This window comes from Drosophila tropicalis, unplaced genomic scaffold (genome assembly GCF_018151085.1).
Source record: "Drosophila tropicalis isolate 14030-0801.00 unplaced genomic scaffold, ASM1815108v1 contig_615, whole genome shotgun sequence".
In the NCBI taxonomy this organism is placed as follows: domain Eukaryota; kingdom Metazoa; phylum Arthropoda; class Insecta; order Diptera; family Drosophilidae; genus Drosophila; species Drosophila tropicalis.
The window spans coordinates 1,100,530-1,125,110 of NW_027173095.1; the positions used below are offsets into that span (position 1 = coordinate 1,100,530).

The following is a 24,581-nucleotide window of genomic DNA, read 5'->3' on the forward strand; positions in this document are numbered from 1 at the left end:
TAGGTATATTCAGGGTCCGAATCAGACGTCCACCAGTGAAGACCACAGTAAGCTTTGGCGTTATATGGAATGCAATGATAAAAGCGATCTCGAAGGATCAACAATTATTGTATAAACACAATAATTCTTACATATATGTAAGTTAACACCATGAACTCTGCGAGAGCCCACAAACATCAGGCCACTCTTCCCCTCACACAAACTGCTGGCTCAGCATAGATTGCTGGCTCAGCAGAAAGGATGAAGAAGCAGACATACCAACCGCTTGCACAAGAGCCAAGGCGGTGACACCGGATGCGCGTGCGACCGTTGGACGGTCATTCGGCCTAGGGCCAGCTAGGCTGCAGCGTAAGAAAGAATTCTTGTAGCTGCTAGCAAGAGAATAACAACTACCAATTAATTTGCTTTTATACTTAAATATCAAATAAAGAACCAACAACGACCAATTGATTTGCTATTATACTTAAGTATCAAATAAAGAACTTAAAATGTTTCCCAATTCTGAAGGATTCTCATTTGGGTAAAAATAATTCCTGAAATAAATCCTTACGAAATCGTAAGGTGGCTCCCCGCATAATTATGCGGAAGTTAACTGGCGCCCGAGCAGGGACCGCCTCTAAAAACCAATCGCGAGTGTCAAACCGAGTGCCAGTGAAAACATTAAAGAGCAAAATAAGGACAAAAAGAATAAAACAAATTATGAAAGAAAAAAATAAACACAAAGCCTCTGGCAGTCGCCTTACAAACGGAACTGTAGTAAATTTTTTTTTACGTTAACGTGAGTGAAAAACAAATGACCTCAAAAATGTTAAGTGGATGGCTGCCACCTGATAGCCGGGGGCTCGGGGTTCAAAACATAGTTGAGGAATTACCATTCGTTGAGCAACTCAACTCTGGTTGTCAGTGCGGTTTGCCCGAGGGACACCCGGTTCGTGCAAGGGAGCGGTGTCTGAGGCGGTTGTTTTATTTTAAGAGAAAAATAAAGAACTAAAAAAAAAGAATAAAAACGAAATAAGAGTGAAAAGATTGTTAAAACAAGAGTATCCACACATTCAAACCACTTCGGCAACTAGAGGTTGCGAGTGGCATTCTAATTAAGCAAACAAACAAATAAAAATATGTGAATAAAATAGTTTTAAGAAAATGTTTTGTCGCAGTGTGTGAGTATTGGCCGCTGGCTGTGTGTCTCACCGAAAGTGTCCCCTTCAAGCGGGGACGTTGAGCCACCCCTATCTAAGTAGGTCCTTAACTGGACTAAAAGTGAAAAACGGAGCCTCCCCTAACTAACAAAGCAACAGGCAGATCACGTGTGCGACGAAAAATAAAACGAAGAAATGCTTGCACTGCAAAAAAAAAAAAAAAAAGAGAAAAGAGAATGAAAAAGAAACAAAAAGAAAAAAAACCAATTCAAAATTATGTACCAATAAATCATGCATGAAAAACTCACAGTGCCGAAAAAAAGAAGTGAACAAAGAATGCAAGCTAAAATAAATTCAAGAATTTTTTTTAACGCTGACCCGAGTATATTAGAATTAGTGAAAAAAAATGCTTACAATGCACTAATTATTTTACCACGTTATTCCATCCTATTTTATTTTATAGAATTGAAATATTTTTTTCTGAAGAAAAAAGAACGAAATGAAAGAGGCCATTTCCACCCTACTAGCTCAAGTAGCCTCCCTTACGGAGGAGCTAAAAAATCAAAAAGAGAAGGTGTTGATTTTAGAAGGAAAGAACTCAGATCCCGTAGTCGTGGCAGACAAGCCGCTATCCAAAGCCCTCACTGAATTCGACCTAAGACAGATAGCAACTTTACCAGATTGCGTCAAAGAAATAAGGCCCTTTACGGGAGAAGCTGCCCAGTATCCAACCTGGATCAGGCAAGCTGAAGGGACTACGATGTAGCAAGAGATAAGCTGATATATAGAGCCGTCGTCCTCAAAATGAGGTCGAAGATAGAAGGCAGGGCGGACGATGTAGCAGATGACGATTGGCCAGAAATCAGTAAGGTCCTTGACTCAAACTACGAGGACAGAAGGGACATAGGGACTCTAGAATACCAGATGAGTTGCTAGCCATCAAATAATTTTCCCCCAAGATTCAACAACCCCATGACTTATGTAAATTATAGGACCGCGGCCCCGCACTAGTCCCCGCTAGTATCAAGTGGCTACCGAAGCCAGCAAATTACTAGGCCAGCCATTAAAATGGAAGCAGCAGCCTCAAGTCAGTCTAGGACTCGATTCCCAGGGAATCGAAGGGGACGTCAAGAGATCAAAATCTACAAGTGGCCCCTTTTTCGCCCCTTTGGGCAATAACACTCAACTCACATTCTACACACTACCGAATCTGATCAGCTTTGACGGTATTATCGGCGATGATACGTTAAGGCATCTGAAGGCAAAAATTGACAAACTTCAGCTACTAGAGCGGGTCTATTTCCCAAAAATGGCGAGCAGAATCAGAAATATTGTGGCAGCCTGCAAAACGTGCAAGCTGCATAAATACGACCGACACCCTAATCAACCATTACTGGAACCTACCCCAATTCCAAAATACGCGTGCGAAATTCTGCATATAGACATCTTCGCGTTGGAAAAACAAAAATTTCTCAGCTGCATTGACAAATTTTCAAAGTTTGCCCAGCTATTTCCATAGAGTCAAAATCAGCTCTCCACCTGCTCGAAAGGTTAGCACCCAAACTTCTGGTAACGGACAACGAACGAGTGCTCCTTTGCCCCACAGTCCTCAATTACCTTAAATTGCTGGACATAGTCGTATACCATACCCCGACCCAACAGACAACACTCGACATTCCTCGAAATCTATAGAAGCCTTAAGTCCGAGTTCTCAACCCTCAAGGTATCCGAACTCGTACCCATGGTCGTCGATAGGTACAACAATTCAATTCACTCCGTTATCGGGAAAAAGCCAGTTGATATTTTCCTAGACAGAACGGCTAGGATAAATTATCAAGGCCTGACGGATTTTAGGCGCAATACTCTAGAAGATATAAGCGGCCTTATACAATCGAAACAGGAGGCAGTTATCCGCAGACGAAATAAAGAGAAAAAGAAGCAGGTTGAGTTCAAACCAGGGGAAGAAATCTTTGTCAGAAACAAACAAATTAAGGGGAAAGAGAAAAACTTATTCAATTTTGAAGAAGTACAAGAGGATAGAAGGGCTACGATAAAAACGAAATCGGGAAAGGTATTCCATAAGGCCCATCTAAAATCTAAGACAAAAAAAAAAATGAGTAGATAGGAAATCGCCCCGTCTCATTAACCCATTTCCGCAAAGACGAAAGTATACAAAAACGAAAATACAAATAAGAAAAGATGCAAGCAAACATAGAACAACAAAAAAAAAAATAAAAAAATATGTCTCATTATTTCTTAATTAAGCACTCTTACGAACCAGTTGGTAACCAATACTTAGCCTTAAGAAAATTCATATTATAAGCATTACTAACTCTTTTAATCTTCAAGGATGGCAATGGTGATGTTGCAGCAGGTAAGTGCTGCCCATCTCTTCAATTATGACTCTCCGGTAATTCCCCTTCAGCAGGTATACGTCTGGCGTGTTAGTGGCGTGTTTCGGCTGATTCACGCCATAAATCTGCTAGAGTTCCAACAGGCGATCCAAACCACTCGGAACGAATCCACCATGCTAGCCGACCAGCGTACAAGGATGATAGCGAACCATTACTTGGATCAGGCTGAAGAGGACACAGGAAGATTACTTTCCACACCGGCCCGGAAACCTAGGGCCGTAGAATGGCTCGGCTCAGCATGAAAATGGGTCGCTGGCACCCCGGATGCGGTGACTAGAACGCGTCTCTGAAGACCCGGGATAGCCTTGTTACGGGCAATAACCAGCAAGTCCGCATCAACGAAAAGCTTTTCGAGGCTACATATCGGACTCTGGAGGAACTAAATGGGATCATCGGCAAAGTCAACTCGATAGATGGAGACATCCACGCCGCCACTGCGACGCTGCATAAGGCCATGATTTTGGCAACTCAAGTCCATGAGGTGACCAGAGCATGCCAATTAGCCAAGACGGGAGCGGTGAACTCGGACCTGCTAAACGGACAGGAGGTAGACGATATCCTGAGCGAAGTAACGGGACTCCCGTACTAGAACGCGGTCGAGGCCATTGAATTCTCCCGCCCAACGCTCATGTCCAATGGAACCTTCCTGCTCTACGTCCTAGCCATTCCCAAGGTGATGGAAAAAAAGTACAAGCTAGTTCACCTACTCCCCACGGTCCGTGAGGGTCAGAAACTCATCTTGGATGCCAACCTGGTGGCAGTGGACCCAAGCGAAACCTACGGGGTCCTCGGAAATTGCCTCTCTATCAGAAACACGACAGTTTGTCAGGAAGAGAACCTGCGCAAACTAAATGAGAAAGGCTGCATCACACGACTCATCAAAGGTGGAAATGCACAATGCCATTATGAGGGACGCACAGGAATCAGTGACACTGATAGACGAGAGCACGGTGTTCCTCACTGGCTTTAACGGAAAAGTGACCACCTCCTCGGGACAACGTAGACTCCAGAGCTCCTTTATTGTCAAGCTGGAAAATTAAACAGTAACCATCGGAAGGAACACCTACTCGAGCCGATCTATTTTCACCCTTACCGCCATGCCTGCGGTCATCTCCAATGTAACAGCCATAGGTTACACCCCGACGCTGAAATTTGTCCATGAACTCTCTATACAAAATCTGAGGAAACTAAACGATGTATCGAGAAGGCTTCAGATATCGCTATTAACAGAGGCCTGGAAGAAGATAACATCCATGAGAAGCCTGGCGATACTACAGAAGGCCAATCCGTTGTCTTCAGCCTAATCTGCTGGACACAAATCTTTGGAGGGGGAGGAGTTAACACCATGAACTCTGCGAGTGCCCACAAACATCAGGCCACTCTTCCCCTCACACAAACTGCCCCTCACACAAACTTCTGGCTCAGTATGGATTGCTGGCTCAGCGCAAGAACCAAGGCAGTGACACCGGATGCGCGTGCGACCGTTGGACGGTCATTCGCGCTGCGTCAGCAACCTAGGGCCAGGTAGGGAGCTTTGGCGCTTCTAGGCTGCAGCGTAAAGAAGCATTCTTGTAGTTGCTAGCAAAAGAATAACAACTACCAATTGATTTGCTTTTATACTTAAATATTAAATAAAGAACCAACAACGACCAATTGATTTGCTTTTATACTTAAGTATCAAAAAAAGAACTTATAATGTTTCCCAATTGTAAAGGATTCTCATTGGGGTAAATAATTCCTGAAATAAATCCTTACGAAAAATGTAAAGAAACCTTTTCCGACCCAATGAACTATACATATTTTTAATAAGCATCAAAGGCCGAGACGCTCTAGCGCGGTCCGTCTGTCCGTCCGTATGAACCACTAGATCTAAAAATCTAAAAGCTAGAGTTACCAAATATAGTACATAGACTCATGTAGCATGTACAGTAAAACCAAGTTTCTGAAAGACTATTTTAATAAAAGACATCAAATTTGGTTTGTAGACTTTTTTTAATATGAGCGCAAGTTTTGATTATTTAAAATTTTAACCACGCGAATTATATTCGTTGAAAGAACGAATTTTAGTCACTAGATATCTTTAGATATCTTTATTTATTTATTTAAATTTTGATTTAAATTTTGCAGAATTAAACGATTTTTGTTCACTGGATATCTTTAGATATTGTGAGTTTCTTTATTAGTTTTGAACTTCGACTTCTGTCTGGTTACAATTGAATCTTAAGACTAAAAATATGATTTTCTTTGGCATATGCAAATGCCCATTTCGTTTGTTTCATAAATTGCTGATCGAGCATTTGCAACGGGAGCGACGGCGACGCTTCTGTTGTTTATGCTTTTGAAATTTGATTTTGGTTCAAGTACTTCTGCATGATTATGCTGATCTCGTCGTTATCAACATTCCCATGCATAGGCTTATTTGTTTGTTCAGCTTTGGCTTTTTGTATAATTATGTTATTTGTTTGTGCGACTTTGATTGGTTTCATAACTCCTCCCCCCTTTGATGAGGGATTCTCCTGGATTCCTCTTTTACACTTGTTATAGGAATATATTCCTATGAAGAGGAGTACAAGAGTAATTGATACTATGCCAAAACTGTTGGAAACTATTGTTTGTATTTTTATTTCTTTAATTGTTTTTGTGTTTTCTATTTCTTTTAATACGATATCTTTAAACGTTTGCTTTTCGGTAAAGTTAAATGAGTTTTCCTCTTCTTCTTCATTGGCAAATGATTGTATATAAATTTCTTGGTTATTTTTGTAGTATGTTTCGTCTATGAGGACTGTGCAATTTGTGAATTCTATGAGGAAGTTTCCTCTTAATATTTCGCTATTGGTGGTATTGTTGCAATTGTATTGAATTTCATTATCTTGTGCATTACTTATTAACAATGTACCTTCGTTTATTAATTTTGTCTTAAATTCTACATCTTCTATCATTTTACAATTTCTTTTAATTATACAGTTAGAGCTAAGCTTGAGTTCATTTATTGTTTTCTGTTCTTCGTATGTATAAGTTTTGTTCTCTATTTTTATTACTCTTTCGGGACTCATGTCGATTCTTTTGTTCTTCTGATTAGTTAGTGGGGTTATTAGGAATACTGTGGTAGTTATTATGTTAGTTGGTATTTTGATTGCTATGATTATATTAGTGTCATAGGTCATGACTCCCATGCGAATTAATTTAATTTTGTAAAAATCTATATTATAGAGTATAAACTCTTTGTTCGTTAGTATTGAGGGGTGAAAGAGGTTATATTTGGCTGACGCTATTGTGTCCAAGATGGTGTCTACTTTATCATGCAAAAATTTCAACTTCAACAGCTGGTCATGATACATTATGTCTGTTCTGAGCATGGTATTATATGTCTCAATGTTGTTAAGGGTTTTGGTTATTTTTTTCCCTGTCATCCAATATTACTTCTTTAAGTGTGTTAATAGAATTTTGTAAGTCGTTATTTATGTTTACTTGTTTGTTAATATTGTTAATTATGTTATTTTGGTTTTCTTGGTTATTAAGGAGATGATTCATAATGGTTTCCCTGTCGTCATCATCCATGAGACCGGTGAGCCACTTCTGAGCTTTTCCTATTGCGTTGATAAGGCCGCGTTTTTGTCTTGCTAGCGAATTTGGGGTTATGGATCTTATTTTGATTTTTATAGTTTCTATCTCTGTATCTAGCCTATGCCTGTCTTTCTTAACCAGAATTTTCGTATTATTCTGGATTATGTTGGTTAATTCTAATATTTCTTCTGGACTTATTATATGTAGGACCATTTTGAACTCGCTAACCAGCTCCACCGTACTTTCCCCCAGCGATATGAATCCGGTTTCAGCCTGGATCGGGGTTATGTTGATCATTGCCGTCGACAGTGTTGGCAACAGGTACATGATGAGGAGTGTCAACGTTATCTGAAAATTTTGTAGGTCTTTTAATGTTTGTTGTATGGATGTTTTGTAATTTTGTTTTCCTAAATTTGGGTTCTTCCTTGTGTCTTAAGTTTTTGTAATTTTTTATAAATCCTTCTGTTCTGGTTTCTATGTAAGTTTCCCTGTTTTTGTTTAGTTTTGATATTTTTTCAGCTTTTTGTGCTGACATTCTGTCATATAATTCTTTGTGATCGACTTTATGGTTTTGTACTTCGAATGGTGTAGACTTTGTGGTGGTGTGGTGTGTATTGTTGTAAAAGTATACAGCTCTGGCCATTTGTTCAATTATAGGTCTTTTCTCTTCTATATTTAGTGTACGAATTTTCTCTGTCAATGTATTATTAAGTCTTTCGACATCGCTATTGCCAGTATGACTATTTGGCTTTGTTAAGTGGTATTCTATGCCTTCTTTTTCCAGGAATTCCCTGACGTTCAAGCTATTGAATTCGTTGTCGAAGACAAATTTCTGTACTTTCCCTTTAATGGACAAGAACTGTTGAATGTGTTCTACTATTGTGATACTATTTCTATCGGTCAGTGGCAAGCAAGTGGCGTGTTTTGAGAATTTATCAATGAATATTATGAAAGATTGTTTTGAATTCACATATGTGTCCACATGTATTATCTCGTTGCAGGTTTTTGGTGTTTCTGTTAGATGGAAGTTGTTTTTAATGGGTTTCCTATCATATTTCCCACCACTGCAAACGTCACAATTATTTATTATTCTGTGGATATGTGTTTTTAGATTGGGATGGTAAATTTTAAGTTTAAGTTTCTGATAGGTAGCAACTATCCCGCAATGGCCACTCTCGTTTTTATGAAACAGAGCTATTTGGGTGTGCAACTCATCTTCAGACTCTATGTCTGTAGCGAACCTGGTACATTTTACGAACCTTACTTTTGGATTGGAAGTGTATTCCTTTGTCAATATCTTTTGAAATTGGTAGAATTCATGGTCGCTTAGGTGTGAAAAAACTCCTATCTTTCCTGCTGTTATTTCTCGTCTGAGGATGTTTACTGCTTGGTTGTTTTCCAAGTCTTCTTTGCTAATATAAACTCTCTTTCTGCCAAACACTTGTACTATGGTGTTGGGTTTCTTTTCTGTGAAAATTATTTGTGTTTTGAATCTGTTGACTGCCGTTTCTAGTATGGACATGTTAAAGCCCTGATCCTCTTCTTTAGAGTGAACCGTTTCAGTCAGGGATTTGTTGTCTTCTTCGTCTGTTGGTTCGACCTCCATTAGGTTAATTTCGTCTTCTTTAATCCTACTCAAAAAATCGGCAATATTATTATTTTTTCCTTTTATGTATTCTATATGGAAATTGTACTCCCCTAGATTAATGAGCCATCTCTGCAGTCTTGGGCTTATATCTTTGCCCGTATATTTAGCCATCAGCCATTTTAAGGGTTGGTGATCGCTCTCGAGGTCGAATTCTCTACCATAAACATACGGTCGAAAGTACTTTACGGCCCACACTATGGCTAGAAGCTCTTTCTCTATAGTCGAGTAGTTGCATTCATGTTGATTTAATGTTCGGGATGCATATGCGATTGGGTGGCTCTCTTGCGATAGCACTGCTCCCACCGCGAAATTACTGGCGTCTGTAGTGACAGTGAATTTCTTGGAAAAATTTGGGTATCGTAGGACTGGACTGTTTGTAACTAGTGTCTTCAACTTTTCGAATGCAGCTATATAGCTTGGGTCATTAGTGTTGATCGTCTCGTTTTTCTTCAGATACCTTGACATAGGGAATGCTATTTTTGCATAATCCTTAACGAACTTTCTGTAAAATCCTGTCATTCCCAGGAATGATTTAATCTGTTTTGCTGTTTTAGGTAATTTTAAATTTTGTATAATATTTACTTTGTCTGGGTTCGGTTTAATACCGTGAGTGGTCAGGATGTGGCCAAGAAATTGTGTTTCTTTCTTAAGGAAGTCACACTTATCTACTTGAATTTTCAAATTTGCCTCCTTCAAGGTTCTAAATATCTTCCTTAAGGTGGTCATATGTTCCTGAAGGGAAGTGCTAAAAATTAATATGTCGTCCATGTAGACGACACAGTTGTCATTAATATGGTCTTTCAAGACTTCATTCATGAGCCTCTGAAATGTCGATGGAGCATTTTTTAGTCCGAACGGCATTCTGACAAACTCATAGTGACCTGACGGTGTTGAAAATGCCGTTTTTGGTCTGTCTTCCTCTCTTACGAGAATTTGGTGAAAACCCTTCGCCAGATCGAGGGTTGTGAAATATTGGGATCTACCTAATTTATCCAATAGAGAGTTTAGATTAGGGATTGGAAATCTGTCATCGACCGTGAATTCGTTTAATTTACGGTAATCGATGACGATTCTGAACTTTTTTGACCCTGAATTATCGAGTTTTTTCTCGACGATCCATAAGGGACTGTTGTAGGGTGAGTTACTCTTTTTTATTATGTTCTGCTCAAGCATTTCCTTTATCTGTCTATTTATTTCTTTTTCATGTATTTGGGGATATCTATATATTTTAGAATATAAAGGCTTATCCACTGTGGTAATTATTTCGTGGGAAATCTTGTTTGTTGCTGACAAAACGTCCCCCTCTTGAAAAAATAAGTCGTCAGATTCCGCTAATAGGGTTTCGACGGCTCGACGTTCCTCGTCATTTAAATGAGCGAGGTTGAAGCGATCTCGTATTTCTTCTTTGTTCACGGGTTGCAGAGCACAAGCATTGTGCATGGCTTCTGGGTATTCGTAATCCAAAAAATAAAATTTTCTATCGAGTAATTGTACATATCGCTCTGTGTTGTTGATTTGAGCATTGAAGGCTTTTAAGAAATTTTGGCCTATTATTGCCGAGAAATTTTTGTTTGAGAAATCTATAAGATTCCACTGTAGTGTCCCCGAGTAGGGTATCTCTTTTGGAAGTGGTGTTGTTACGGTGTATTTCACGACGTTAATGCCGTTAAGAGTTTTATAAGAGCATGGTTTGGTGAGTTCTGTTTTGGGGTATTGAAATTCGAGAATTTTTGATTTTAAGATGCTTGTCGTCGCACCAGTGTCGACTAAGCATTTAATTTTTTCTTTTCCTATTGTCCACACTATTATGGGTAAGGATGCTCTAGGCAAGGAATCAAAAAATTTACCTGTTCTTCTTCTTCTTCTTCTGCCTGTTTTTCTTCTAAAGTCCCAATCTCCATGGGTGTGGGATCATTCTTTTGAGTGTCAACGCTCATATGAGACATTCTTGTCTGTCTTGAGCTGTTACCCTTGTTGTTATAGTTAGGTTTAGAATTTGGATTTTGGGTGGGTTGTGACCTGTTATACGACTGTTGGTTGACTTGGTCACTCCGAGGTGGGCTGGCGTTATTATTGGTGTTTGGTTGGCCACCTTGATTCTGTTTGGTATTGTTATTATTACTAGCAAACTGATTATTCTGGGTTGCGTTTTTATGAGTGGTGTTAGTGTTGGTGTTAGCGTTAGTGTTACCCTGTTTGTTATAGGTATTGTTCGAATTTTTCCTATACCTCTGTAAGATAGCTCTGGGATCGTCCAGTGCTTTAATATTTGAATATTTCGTTTGTAAAGCATGCATAGATATGCCCTGATCGACATGAATCCTGAATGGAGTGTCTATTTTATTCATTAACATGTTTAACAAATCTCTATCTACTTTATCATTTTCATACATGGCTGGTTTGGATTCGTCGAACATATATATTTTATTTATTTCGCACTTTGCTTTCTCAAACTCCTGGAACAAATCTCTTAAACTACTCACTTTGATGAATCTGCATCTATCGAATACGTCCTCGTAGGTCATCCTGGGTCGCATTTGCTCCATCAGTTTGGTCTTCATTTGGTCCCAGCTAGGCTCCATCCCCAATTGTCTGATGAAATTTGCTGCTGTTCCCGACACCTTTTCGTTAGCGACGATGCTAGTGCCAAACTGGATCAGCAATGCGTTTCCCTGGCATAATGTCATGAGGAACTCCACAGATTTTATAAAAGCCAATACATCATGTTGGTCGTCGAGCTGCCTTAGCTGGCGAAACTGCTGGATGATATCTTTGTTTGACAGCCACTGGAATGGTTGTTGTTGTTGTTGTTGCTGTTGTTGTTGCAGTTGTTGTTGTTGTTGTTGATTTTGTTGCCTTAATAGGTTCAACTCTCCTTCTTGTTGAAGCAATGCTGCTCTTAAATTATCCATCTCTGCTTCCATTGTGGTTTAAATTAAAAAAATTTCTCGCAGATTAACTTTGGTTAATTCTGAACGTATTTGTCCGATTTCGACTGCGCCAATTATATTCGTTGAAAGAACGAATTTTAGTCACTAGATATCTTTAGATATCTTTATTTATTTATTTAAATTTTGATTTAAATTTTGCAGAATTAAACGATTTTTGTTCACTGGATATCTTTAGATATTGTGAGTTTCTTTATTAGTTTTGAACTTCGACTTCTGTCTGGTTACAATTGAATCTTAAGACTAAAAATATGATTTTCTTTGGCATATGCAAATGCCCATTTCGTTTGTTTCATAAATTGCTGATCGAGCATTTGCAACGGGAGCGACGGCGACGCTTCTGTTGTTTATGCTTTTGAAATTTGATTTTGGTTCAAGTACTTCTGCATGATTATGCTGATCTCGTCGTTATCAACATTCCCATGCATAGGCTTATTTGTTTGTTCAGCTTTGGCTTTTTGTATAATTATGTTATTTGTTTGTGCGACTTTGATTGGTTTCATAACTCGCGTACGTCTGCCTCCATAATTCAATACAAAACCATTGAAATTAATTTCGCCAAACTAATTAGTCATTAATTTTATTTTAAAAGCGAATTAGAAAAATTGCAAAATATACGTTTGAACGTGTATAAGGGCGGAGGTGGCTGTAGGCTAGTGGGGGCGCTATAGTGCTCGCGCGATTGCAAGAGGGTGCATATGGTATGATGAGAATTAATGGACAAACAGTTGGTCTTGGAAAATTAAAATATTATTTTATTTGGAGCATGGTATAACGAAGTATGCGAATCGACTTACTAACTTTATTTTGCGTAAGATGTAATGTGAAACTTTCAATTTATGTTTTTTGTAGCCCCCGAAGACAGAATTCGAATAAGATTTAAATGTATTGGGATAGGAAAACAAAGTTAAAATTTTGTGTTCTTGTTTATTGATCTCCATACGGAATATGAAAGGCACACGAGCACACAAAGTTAGAGATAATCATGTATGTCACTCCTCTATCCAGTGGAACATAATAACTCGAGGAGATAACGGCCAGCGACAATGCTTTCTCCGACTTGTATCAAGTCAAAATCGAATAAAAGTGACTAAGATATTGTTATTCTTAATAAAATTTAGGCAAAAGCCATTGGGGTTTGCATTTATTTATTAAAAAAGTTTTTGTTTAAATGCTTTTTACAAGCATATTTCGATATGATGACCAACCAATGACCAACCTCGGCCGTATGGGCGACCTAGAAAAATGGTTAATATGTTAAACTTGGCTATTTCCAAGTTTGTCCAAATTTAGTATGTCGCTGGATATTTATCAAATTTAAGTATGCCAAATTTAATTGTATTGTGTGGAAAATTACGTGACCGTTACCGTTTGTTTCGCTAATTCCTCGAAATCTTCTTTATACTTACATATATGGCTTTGATGTTGTATCTTATGGCTAAAGATGATCCACACGTACCGTTTCTAATGGTCTATCACCTGCAATAAACCTTTCATTTTTTTTTTACTTATTTATTTATTTATTTATTTACGTGGATGAAAAAAAAAAAAAGCTTAGCCTTGTACACAACTAAAAATCCCCGTCGCGGTGGAGGTGGTTTATTTGCACGATGTGGTCAGGGATGAGTTGCAAGCATTATACCTTCCATTTTTAATTTACTTATTTATTTACGTCAACTAACAACAGCAGTAGATGAAAAACAGATAACAATTAATTGAAGAAAGTAATCATAGCCTTATAGGCAACTAAACATCCCAGACCCGGTGTTTTATTTGCACAAGGTGTCAGCTCTGCCTCGATTCACAGCCAACATGGTTAAGGAATGAGTTGCAAACAATGCGATGTCGAAAATATATTCAGCGGTTTCGTTGTAGATTAATGAAAAGTATACAGCAAAGAGAAGTGACAGAAAGATGAGAGATAAGGTGAGAAAGGTTGTTAAAATATTGACAAATAACCCGAAAAAGTTTGCATGTTTGGTAACGGACGGCGATCAGTGAATCTTTTTAGAACAGTCTAGAAATATTTGGACAGAGCGAATCAAGAGGTAAAACCTCAGCCGAGGCAACCGTTGGCAGAGGCAAAGCTGGACGTAGCGCGAGGTAAAACGTCAGCAGAGGCAGAGGCAACCGTTGGCAGAGGCAAAGCTGGACGTAGCGCAAGGCAAAACATCAGCAGAGGCAGAGGCAACCGTTGGCAGAGGCAAAGCTGGACGTAGCGCGAGGTGAAACGTCAGCAGAGGCAGAGGCAACCGTTGGCAGAGGCAAATCTGGACGTAGCGCGAGGCAAAACGTCGGCAGAGGCAGAGGCAACCCGTTGGCAGAGGCGAACCGTTGCCAGAGGCAACCTGTTGGCAGGGGCTAGTCTATTCTATTTCAAGCCAGGAATCTAGAAGAACTGAAGTTTCAAATAGAAACGTATCAGAAAGTTCGTGCTTCACACAAGTCGTTAAACAAGTTTGAGGCTCAGTCAGGAAGAAAGATTAATCAGGGTAAAATAATTGATACATCTAAGAATCGGAAATGTTATGGTTGCGGTGATACATCACATATCAGACGAGACTGTCCAAAGAACGATCAAAAGTGTTTCAGATGTGGTAAAGTAGGACGTCGAATGGCACAGTGCAAAACAGAAAATCCAATTAAATACGAGAGATACAAACGTGGTAGAAAATGAAGATATAGTAATACAGCCGTCAAGCGAATTTACTCCGTCAGGGTTAGAACTTAAAGACATCGTAGATACTGGCGCTGGTTTATGTCTTGTGCGAAGAAATATTTATTTTATGATTGGATCGAAACCGTTATTAGGCGGAGCTAGACACTTTACAGGAATTGGCGATAGTAAAGTGTTGACTTTCGGTAGTTTTATACTACCAGTCAAAGTAGATGGTTTAGTTATGAACATAGAACTCCATGTAGTGCCGGATCAGGACATAAGTTTAGATGCTATACTGGGTCGAACGATATTGAACACTGTCAATATAAATGTAAGAGCAAATGGATATAAGTTTGCTATGCGCAACGATATAGAAGTTTGTCGCACAAATATTGAAGACAGGGATAAGAGTCTAGACATAAATCTTTCGCATTTGAACCATTTGATAAAAGGGGAAGTAGAGAAATTAATTCGAAACTACCAGCCAAAAAGAAATGCAAACGCACCAGTAAGCATGAAAATTGAATTGAGCGACGAAATACCTGTGTATCAGCACCCGAGACGTTTAGCCCTCTGTGATCAGAAAATCGTTGATAAACAAATTCAAGAATGGCTAGCAGAGAAAATAATTAAAACCAATACTTCTGATTACGCGTCTCCAGTTGTCATAGTCTCGAAAAAGAATGGTCAGAAGCGTTTATGCTGTGACTACAGGAAATTAAACGAAAAGATTCTTTGTGAGAACTTTCCCATGGCTGATATGGACAGCGTTTTAGAAAAGTTGCAAGGTGCCAATATGTTTTCAATTTTAGACTTAACAAACGGATTTTTCCATGTACCGGTAGTAAAAAGGTCTCAGAAATACACTTCTTTTGTTACTCAGAGTGGACAATATGAATTCCTGTATGTTCCTTTCGGTATTTCTAATTCACCAGCTGTATTTACATAATGGTTGTGTTACGAGATTTGATTAAAGCAAACGATTGTGTAGTCTACATGGACGACATCATAATTCCAAGTGCAGGTATAGATGATGGTCTCGCCAAGCTAAATCGCGTACTAGACGTGCCAGCAAAAAACGGTTAACGAATTAATTGGAGTAAATGTCAGATGCTGCAACGAAATGTCCTATTTTAAGGCTATGATGTAGAAAATGGTACTATAACGCCGACCAAAGAAAAGATTAGAGCTGTTTCGAACTTTCCCATCCCAAGCAGCAAAAAAGGGGTTACAAAGATTTTTGGGTCTAACTTCCTATTTTAGAAAGTTTATTGAACTGTATGCAGTAATCGCGAAACCGTTGTTTGATTTAATGCGTAAGGATTCGAAGTTTGTATTCAAAGATATACAGAAACTCGCGTTTGAAGAACTAAGAGGTGCGTTGACTAAAGAACCCGTCCTTAAATTGTTTAACCCGAAATTATAAACTGAAATACATGCGGACCCTTCAAAGTACGGATTTGGGGCTTTGTTACAAAAATATCCAGAGGATAATTCATTTCATCCCGTTGAATATACATATGAGTCACAAGACAAAATTGTGCGAAGAAAGGTATCATTCTTACGAACTCGAAGTGCTTGCTATAATTGGAGCACTAACCAAATGGCGTGTTTATGTCCTAGGATCTCGATTCACCATAGTTACTGATTGTAACGCATTTGCTATGACCATGAAAAAGAAAGATGTTCCTTTGAGAGTTGCTCGTTGGGCTATGTATCTTCAAGATTTTGATTATGTTATCGTACATCGATCAGGTACTCAAATGAGGCACGTCGATGCGTTGAGTCGTTTTGCATGTTGTATGCTTGTTGAGGACACTATTAAACATCGATTAAAAGAAGCTCAGTTGGAAGGTGACTGGACCAAGGCAGTAAGGACGCTAGTCGAAAAAGAAAGTTATAAAGACTTCTATATAGAGAACGAGATTCTCTTTAAAGACCCTAATTATGAGTTGATTGTAGTGCCTTCGGCAATGGAACATGAGATTATTAGACTTGCACATACCCAGGGTCACTTTTCCGTCAAGAAAACGCAAGATTTAATCGAGAAATCATACTATATTCCCGAATTGAGAGATAAGGTTATTCGTGTGGTACATAGTTGTGTGGAGTGTATAGTTGTTAACGCAAAGGCTGGCAAAAGAGAGGGATATCTAACTTCGATAGAAAAGGGTGACAAACCACTTTATTCTCACCATATTGAACACGTCGGACTAATGGAACTTACAAATAAACGGTATAATTACTTGTTGGTTATTATAGATGGTTTTTCTAAGTACGTTTGTTTGTATCCCAAGAGGAGCACAGGCGTAGATGAAGTGATACGGTGTTTAGAAGTTCAAACAACAAATTTTGGGAACCCAGCACGATTGATATCTGATAGAGGCGCGGCTTTTACATCGCACATTTTCAAAAAGTATTGCGAGGATCACAACATCGTGAATTTATTGATTACCACCGGAGTACCGCGAGGAAATGGGCAGGTTGAAAGGATTCACAAGATTGTTATTCCAATGCTAGCTAAAATGAGTTTAGATAATCCAGCTTCATGGTATAAATACGTAGGGAAAGTTCAGCAAATCATCAACGATACGGCACCTAGAAGTACTAAGATAGCTCCTTTTAAGATCCCAACCGGCATTGACATGCGTAGATCAGAGGATGTAAACCTTAAAGAACTACTCGATGATCTTTTAATCGAAGAACTAGCAGAACACAGAAAGAAGATACGAATGGAGGCAGTTGAAAATATAAAACAAATTCAGGAGGAAAACAAGAAGTCAGCTAATCTGAAGAGAAAAGAGGGAAAACGATTCAAAATAAATGATTTGGTTGCTATTAAGCGTACCCAATATGGTGTTGGTCTGAAACTTAAAGGAAATAAATATGGTAACGATCGTTAAATCAACACTACACATCATATTGAGGGTCCACACTGGCGAGCGATATTCTAGAGTAGGTCGAACTACCGAAGTTTATAAAACTTTGTTACGTAGTGGTCATCTAATTCTTTGGCCCGACCTTTTATGAAGCCAAGAAGACTGCTTGCTTACGGTATAATAAATCCAATAAAAACACAAAGAAAATATATTATTTTGCAATTATTATGGGAAGCCGGTCTTGTTTTTTTGCGCTCTCGCCCAAATAATGTTTTTAAACTAATTCAACCAATTTTCCGCTATATTTATCACAAATTTTTAAAATAAATTTACATTTTTATAAATCAAATCTGGGATTTAGCCGGATCGAGGTCAATAAATCTACCTAATTTATAATATTTCAATCATTGGCACCACAAAAGATGAGCAGGTTGTCTGTATGGCTATTTCAAGAACCACAAATTTCTATCATTAGATTAATTTAAATCGCTAAAGAATCCACAGTTGCAATGGCCATACCAAATCTTCAACGCTAAAAGTAGTTGGGAATTGAAACTACATGAAGCGAAAAACGAACGGCAAAGCTTGATTCTTATTAACACCTAACACACAGTGTCCACTTCGTTTTTGTATACCCCTTCCCCTCTAATCGACAAACGATTTTCGTTTTTTGCTGCGTCGAGACGACGCACATTGGGCATTTAGCATTGCAAAAATCATAGCGTTTAAACCAATAAAGCGATTTCAAAAATTTAAAAAGCATATTATAAAGGATACCTTAGCTTCAAAATGAATGTTTGTCAATTCTTTAGCGAAGTCTGCTGATGATAGAACTTGGTGGTTCTTGAAATAGCTATACAGACAACCTGCTCACCTTTTGTGCTGCCTAGAATTTAAAATCTTACAAATAAATCAGTAAGATTGACCTGAAGCCCCGCTCAAACAAAGTTTTTTGATTAACATCAATATGGTCGAAATCTAGACAAATAATTTTCAATATTTACATCAGTATCTAATAAACTCAACATTTTGGGACTATAGTTGCTATTTTCCAAATCCTTTCGTGATCGCAAGTGTCTCAGTGATGCAATAAGTGGGTCCGAAGAGGCTGCTAGCATGTTAAAAAGGTCTTCATTTTGTCTAACACGAGAAGTTTTTGATGTATTAGTGTATCTGAACCTTTTGTAGTCCTTGTTTTTACATTCCTGTGCTTCTTCGGATAGCTCTCCAAGTGGTAAACGCTGATATTCTATTAAATCCTTTCCGTGAGCCAAAATCCTATGTACCGTTGGGGTAAGTTTTTTTTGCGGATACAATTCAGTCAAAAGATGAGCAGTCTTTGAAGTATATTCGGAAAATTTTTCACCATTTACCATTTCCTTGCAATTTATAACATTCAAGATAACAGCCAACCTTTTAATGATCTCTTGACTAACACCTGTTATAAAAGATGTTACTTCATCATTTTCAAAAAATCTCCTTGAAGTATTTCCATCATTCGTGTTTCGGTATTACCCTTTTTGTATTAATTAGGTAAACAACTTAATATTTACATCCAATTAGGTAAACGGAAATAAAAACGACCATTGATCGTGTTGGTCGTCGTGGCGGTGTAGTACTCATTGCTGTAAACTCGAATCTGTCTTCAAGTGTGGTGCCGATTGATCTCCCCTTAGGTGTTGAGTTTATTTACGTCGAAGTTACATGTTCTAACTTTAGCCTATATATCTCTTGTTCATATATTCCTCCAGCTTCTGATATAATGATCTACGTGCACCATGCTGATGCTTTACGAACTATTTTTGGTCGTCTTAAAGATCGTGATGTTCTTATAGTTTTAGGTGATTTTAACTTGTCTAATATTTCTTGGCTTGTTGATGATAGTCTATCTTTCTTAATTCCTTCATCTCAACATGTTTTTCTTGATAGCCTACTTGAATGTCCACTATATCAGTTGAATTCTTTCCTTAACTGTTCTAAAAGAATCCTTGATCTTGTTTTTGTTTCTGATCCCACTGTTAGTGCTGTATCGCAAACACAGCCACTAGTGAAACCTGAAGATCCTACCATTGAAGTTACTATTTCTTACAATTCCGTTACTAATTTATTTAAAAACATCTCAAATTCTCGTCGTAGATGTTTTCGTAAAACAAATTTCAATCTTCTTAACAGCCTTATTTTCTCTTTTGATTGGTCGTTTCTATTTGAGTGCTGCGATATAGATTGTGCAGTGAAGTTTTTCTATTCTGCTCTTAATTCTCTAATTGATAAATGCGTTCCTTATGTGAATGTCTCTACCGTCTCCAGCTCGCCAGTCTGGTTCACACGTAGGCTCTCTAATCTTCGTAACATTAAATCGAGATATTTTAAAAGATTTAAAAAAACTGGTTCGCGACTTGACTATGCAAATTATTGTATAGCCAAATATCAATTTTGTCTTTTAAATACTCAATGCTACAACAATTATCTCGTTCGCTGTAAGGCTGAATTTTATAATAACCCCAAAAGATTTTACAACTTTGTCAATTCCAAAAGACGCTCTAATGTCCTACCTTCCACCTTCAGACTTAACGACCAGTCTGCTAATAATGATTTAGATATTGCAGATCTGTTTGCTGAATTTTTTCAGTCGACATATTCTACTACTGTTTCGGATCCCACACCCTATCCCTTTTCAATCCCACATTTAAATTGTATGTTTTTTTCCCAGTATTACTGAAGACTGTATTCTCTCTAGCTTGTCATCTATGAAGTCTTCCTTCGTTCCCGGGCCTGATGATATACCTAGTTGCATCCTTAAAATGTGTTCGATTTCCCTATCTAAGCCTTTAGCTCGGTTATTCTTTATATCGAGTGAGACTTGTAGATTTCCTGATATTTGGAAGGAGTCATTTATTATTCCGCTTTTTAAAAAGGGTAGCAAATCGGATGTTTCCAACTACCGTGGCATTGCCAAACTTTCGGCAATACCTAAACTGTTTGAGAAAATTATTATGTCTTCCTTTCAACATCTATCCAGATCCACTATTTCTCCTTGTCAGCATGGCTTCATGAATGGTCGTTCATCGCTTACCAAGCTTTTAGAATTGACTACCCTTGTACACCATGGCTTCCGTAAAAAGTGTCAAACTGATGTTATTTATACCGACTTTAGTAAGGCTTTCGATGCGGTTGATCATTCTATTCTTCTCGCGAAACTTAACATCATGGGTTTTTCCCCAAAACTATTGGCTTGTTTAAAGTCGTATCTTATTGGCAGAACCCAAAAGGTGTCTTTTCGTTCCTCGATATCTAAAACTGTTCGAGTTACGTCAGGTGTACCCCAAGGCAGTCATCTGGGCCCACTATTATTTACATTGTTTATAAATGATTTGCCTTTGGCCTTGGCTCATTCACGCGTGCTCATGTTTGCGGATGACGTCAAGATTTGTTATTCCTATAATGATCCTTCTTTTCAACAGTACTTGCAATCAGATCTCGATGCGTTCTGTGATTGGTGCCACGTTAATAAATTACACCTTAATGCCTCTAAGTGTTCTTTTATGACTTTCAGTCGTTTGTCTCCGCTCCTAGCTCATTACTCTATTAAGTCTGTTCTGTTAGATTGTGTTCCATCATTCAAAGACTTAGGCGTTATGTTTGACCCTAAACTTTCATTTAATGTTCATATTTCTTCAATTGTCAACAGAGCAAGCAGCCTTCTCGGCTTCATTAAACGTTGGGCCAAAGAATTTGATGATCCCTATGTAACAAAGGTTTTATACACTTCGTTAGTTCGCCCTACTCTAGAATATTGCTCGCCAGTGTGGAACCCGCAATATGATGTTCACCAGCGTAGTATTGAATCGGTACAGAAGCAATTCCTTAAGTTTGCGCTACGCGGTCTAAATTGGGACCCGGGTCTTCGCCTACCTTCTTATTCTGACAGACTTCTTCTTATTAATCTTCCTTCACTTTATAACCGTAGGCTTGTTTTTGGCATTCTCTTTCTCCATAAACTAGTCAACGGCGAAGTCATTTCTACGAATTTACTAGATACGCTGTATTTTTGTGTTCCCTCACGTCGGACCAGAAACTTTTTTCCTATTCACCTTAGTAGATGTCTGACTAACTACTCGCTTCACGAACCTCTTCGTGTTCTTTGCCAATCTTTTAACAACCTTTCTCACCTTATCTCTCCTCATCTTTCTGTCACTTCTCTTCGCGCTATACTTTTTAATCATCTACAGCGAAACCAATGAAAATATTCTGGACTTGGATTGGCTGCAACTCATCCCTGGCCACATTGGCTGTGAATCGGGGCATAGCTGGCACCTTGTGCAAATAAAACACCTCCACCGGGCTGGGGATGTTTAGTTGTGTATAAAGCTAAGCTACCTTCTTCATTTAATTACTATCTGTCTTTAGCTTAAGCTTTTTCGTCGACTGCTGTGTTAGTTGACGTAAATAAATAAAAAAATAAATAAATAAATATTTTATATTCGAAAAGTCTCATAAATATGCAAATAAAAGACTTGAAATTCCTTGGGGTTTCTCTACTTCTTTGTCTTTTTTTCCCCTAATACTTAGTTATGTCATAGCATACGCCATATGTCATGTAAATATGTAAATAAACACCTAAGTAGAAAGGCCTAGTTCATAGTCTAAACTCTTAAAATATTGTAAGATATCATTCACAAACAAAAAATCTGCATTTATAACAAAGCGTGAAAAATTGAATTGAATTGAATTGAAAAAGACTTGAAATCATTTTTATAAGAGGAAGGACAAATTAAGGTAGAAATTGCTTACGACTTACATGTGACTTTTATGGATGGCAAAGTTTTGAATATATTAACCAGAACAAAATCAACCCAATCGTGTCCTATTTGCGGTGCTAGTCCGAAAAATTTCTTGAAAGTAACCGATATTAACAGCGAAGTTTTAAAGCCGAAACCAAATACTTTGCAGTTCGGAGTTAGTCCTCTACACGCATGGATTCGCTTGTTAGAGTTCCTATTGAACATTTCATACAGAATTGGTGTTCAGAAATGGCGAGTCTGCAATGCTTTAGACAAAAACGCAATGCTCATACGGAAAAAGAAAATAGTGGAGAAGCTCTGGACAGATATGGGACTACATGTGAACAAAACAAGTCCGATCGGTTCTGGAAATTCCAATGATGGCAACACGGAAAGAACAAAAAACAAAGAGCATTTGCAAATGTTCCATTATTTGCCGCAATATTAGATGTAAATAAGGCACGGAATAAATATTACAAGCGTGATGGACTATTTCACGCTAGAAAAAACAGACGCAAAAATAATCTAACGGATGTGTTTCACAGAGCTTTGGATTCATCTCACCCTTTATTATCGGTTATCCCTTTGCAAAGAAATAACAAGGCGCAATTTCTACCAAAACAGGTTATTGCGCTCTTAATGTTGCCCTCAACAGAGAAAACAGTTATTGTTGAATCCGATTTTGAATTTAAAGAAATATCTGATTTTGAATTGGATCTTGAATAGTAAATAAAAATTTATCAGTATATCCCATTTGTTTTACATTGTGCATGTGGGCGTGGTCAAAATTCCAAAACAAGAAAATCCAAAATTATTAAAAAAAAATCTTAACATAATTGCAAAATTTCATGGTTTCATTCCATATCTTTACATTTGGAGTTTATGTCGGTAAATCGGCATTTGCGCCCAATGTGCAACGTCTGCCGAATTTCGTTTTGTATTTTACCGTTAGGTGTGTGGCACGCGTTCTTTTTTCGCTTCGTTTTCGTTAATGTGCATAATTGCATATTTGTAATAATTTTTATTTCGTTTTATCCTTTTTTTATTGTGCTGAGTATCCACTCAGTTGACATCCATCAACTTAAGGGAAAATATTTCGCAGTTAGTTAATTGTGTTATTATTATTCACATTAAATATTTGGTAAATTGGTTAGTTGCATTAAATTAATTAATGCAATAAAGTAAATATAAAATATATATATATATACATATATATACACATTACTAGAAAACCCAGCAAACGTTGTTTTGCCATATAAATAATTTCCTAGTAATTTCTAGTGTAGACAAAATATATGTAGCTTACTTATTGTAAGAATGTATGTATGTATGTAGCGCTGTGAACGATGAGGGAATATAAAAATAACAAAAGGCAAACATTATTTTTAATTTATTATAATTTATCCCTTAAAATTATATTTCAATCTCTTAATGCTATAGCGTGAACAATATTTTTTGTTAGTCCATCTTTAGCTAACACAAACAAACTGGTTGGTTTACCCAGTCGAGAGCATGCCACGTATAATTGTCCGTGTGAAAAACATGGTGTTCGCAAATCTAATCCACAAACAAACATCGTTTGACCTTGGGAGTTGTTGATAGTTATTGCAAATGCCAATCTAATCGGTATAATAGTAATTCGTGGTATGAGTATATTTTCACCTCTGAACTTGCCATATAAAATCCTGGCTTCGATCACGTTTTTCATTAAATTTTGAATGACTAATCGCGTACCGTTGCACAGCCGGGGCGGGTTCAAATTACGAAGCAAGATAATTGGAGATCCAACCTTCAATTGTAAATTATGCGGTGGCATGCCTGGCAAATCCAGTGAGTTCAAAAATTCTATGGAAAATTCTATCTTATATGATACCAAGGTCACTGGCAACAACATTTGTATCTTCAGATTTAAATTGTCAACGTGTACATTTTTTGCCGCTAAAATCGCTCTTTCTGCAAGACACTCATAATATATGTACTGTGTGTGTACATCGGGAAATATTTGTTCAATGAGAGTATCTTGCGAATCAGCGATTGTGCAGAAATCGGTCGGTAATTTTACGTATCCAGTTTCATCTATAGGATCTTTTCCATCACCGATATCTATGAGTTGTTTTGAAAATGTTTCAGCGGATTGATCTTGAAGCATTTGAACGCGCTTATTTATTTTTAGCTGTAGTTTTTCAACATTACGCCACAATGAAAATGATTTTAAGCAAGCCGTATGTTGAACGTGGAATCACTGGAAGTGTTTGTCTGAAATCACCTGAAAGGACCAACAGAGTTCCGCCAAATAGTTTGTCACTGTTTTTAATATCTTTTAATGTCCTGTTCAACGCCTCAAGTGAATATTTATGTGCCATTGAACATTCATCCAAAATAATAATTTAACACCGTTTCAGCACAGTGGCAATGGACGATTGTTTCTTAATGTTGCATACTGTGTCAAGGTTATTCTGAATATTTAGTAGCAGCTTAAATACTGAATGAGCTGTTCTACCTCCATCCAATAAAGTTGACGCAATAATGCGATGCCATTATTTGATCGT

General features: G+C 37.8%; 2 protein-coding genes across 4 annotated transcripts in view; both read right to left on the reverse strand.

The window, feature by feature from the left end:
- The window catches only part of dpr19 (defective proboscis extension response 19), a 294,597-nt gene that overhangs the window by 90,333 nt on the left and 179,683 nt on the right, over positions 1-24,581 (reverse strand). The window lies entirely within an intron of this gene.
- On the reverse strand, positions 6,932-12,188 carry LOC137578623 (putative uncharacterized protein DDB_G0271606). The gene is made up of 2 exons (XM_068292202.1): positions 11,249-12,188; positions 6,932-7,465 (listed from the first exon to the last, which is right to left on the reverse strand). The coding sequence occupies exons 1-2, from the start codon at positions 11,687-11,689 to the stop codon at positions 6,932-6,934; spliced, it is 975 nt and encodes a 324-aa protein (XP_068148303.1). The 5' UTR covers positions 11,690-12,188.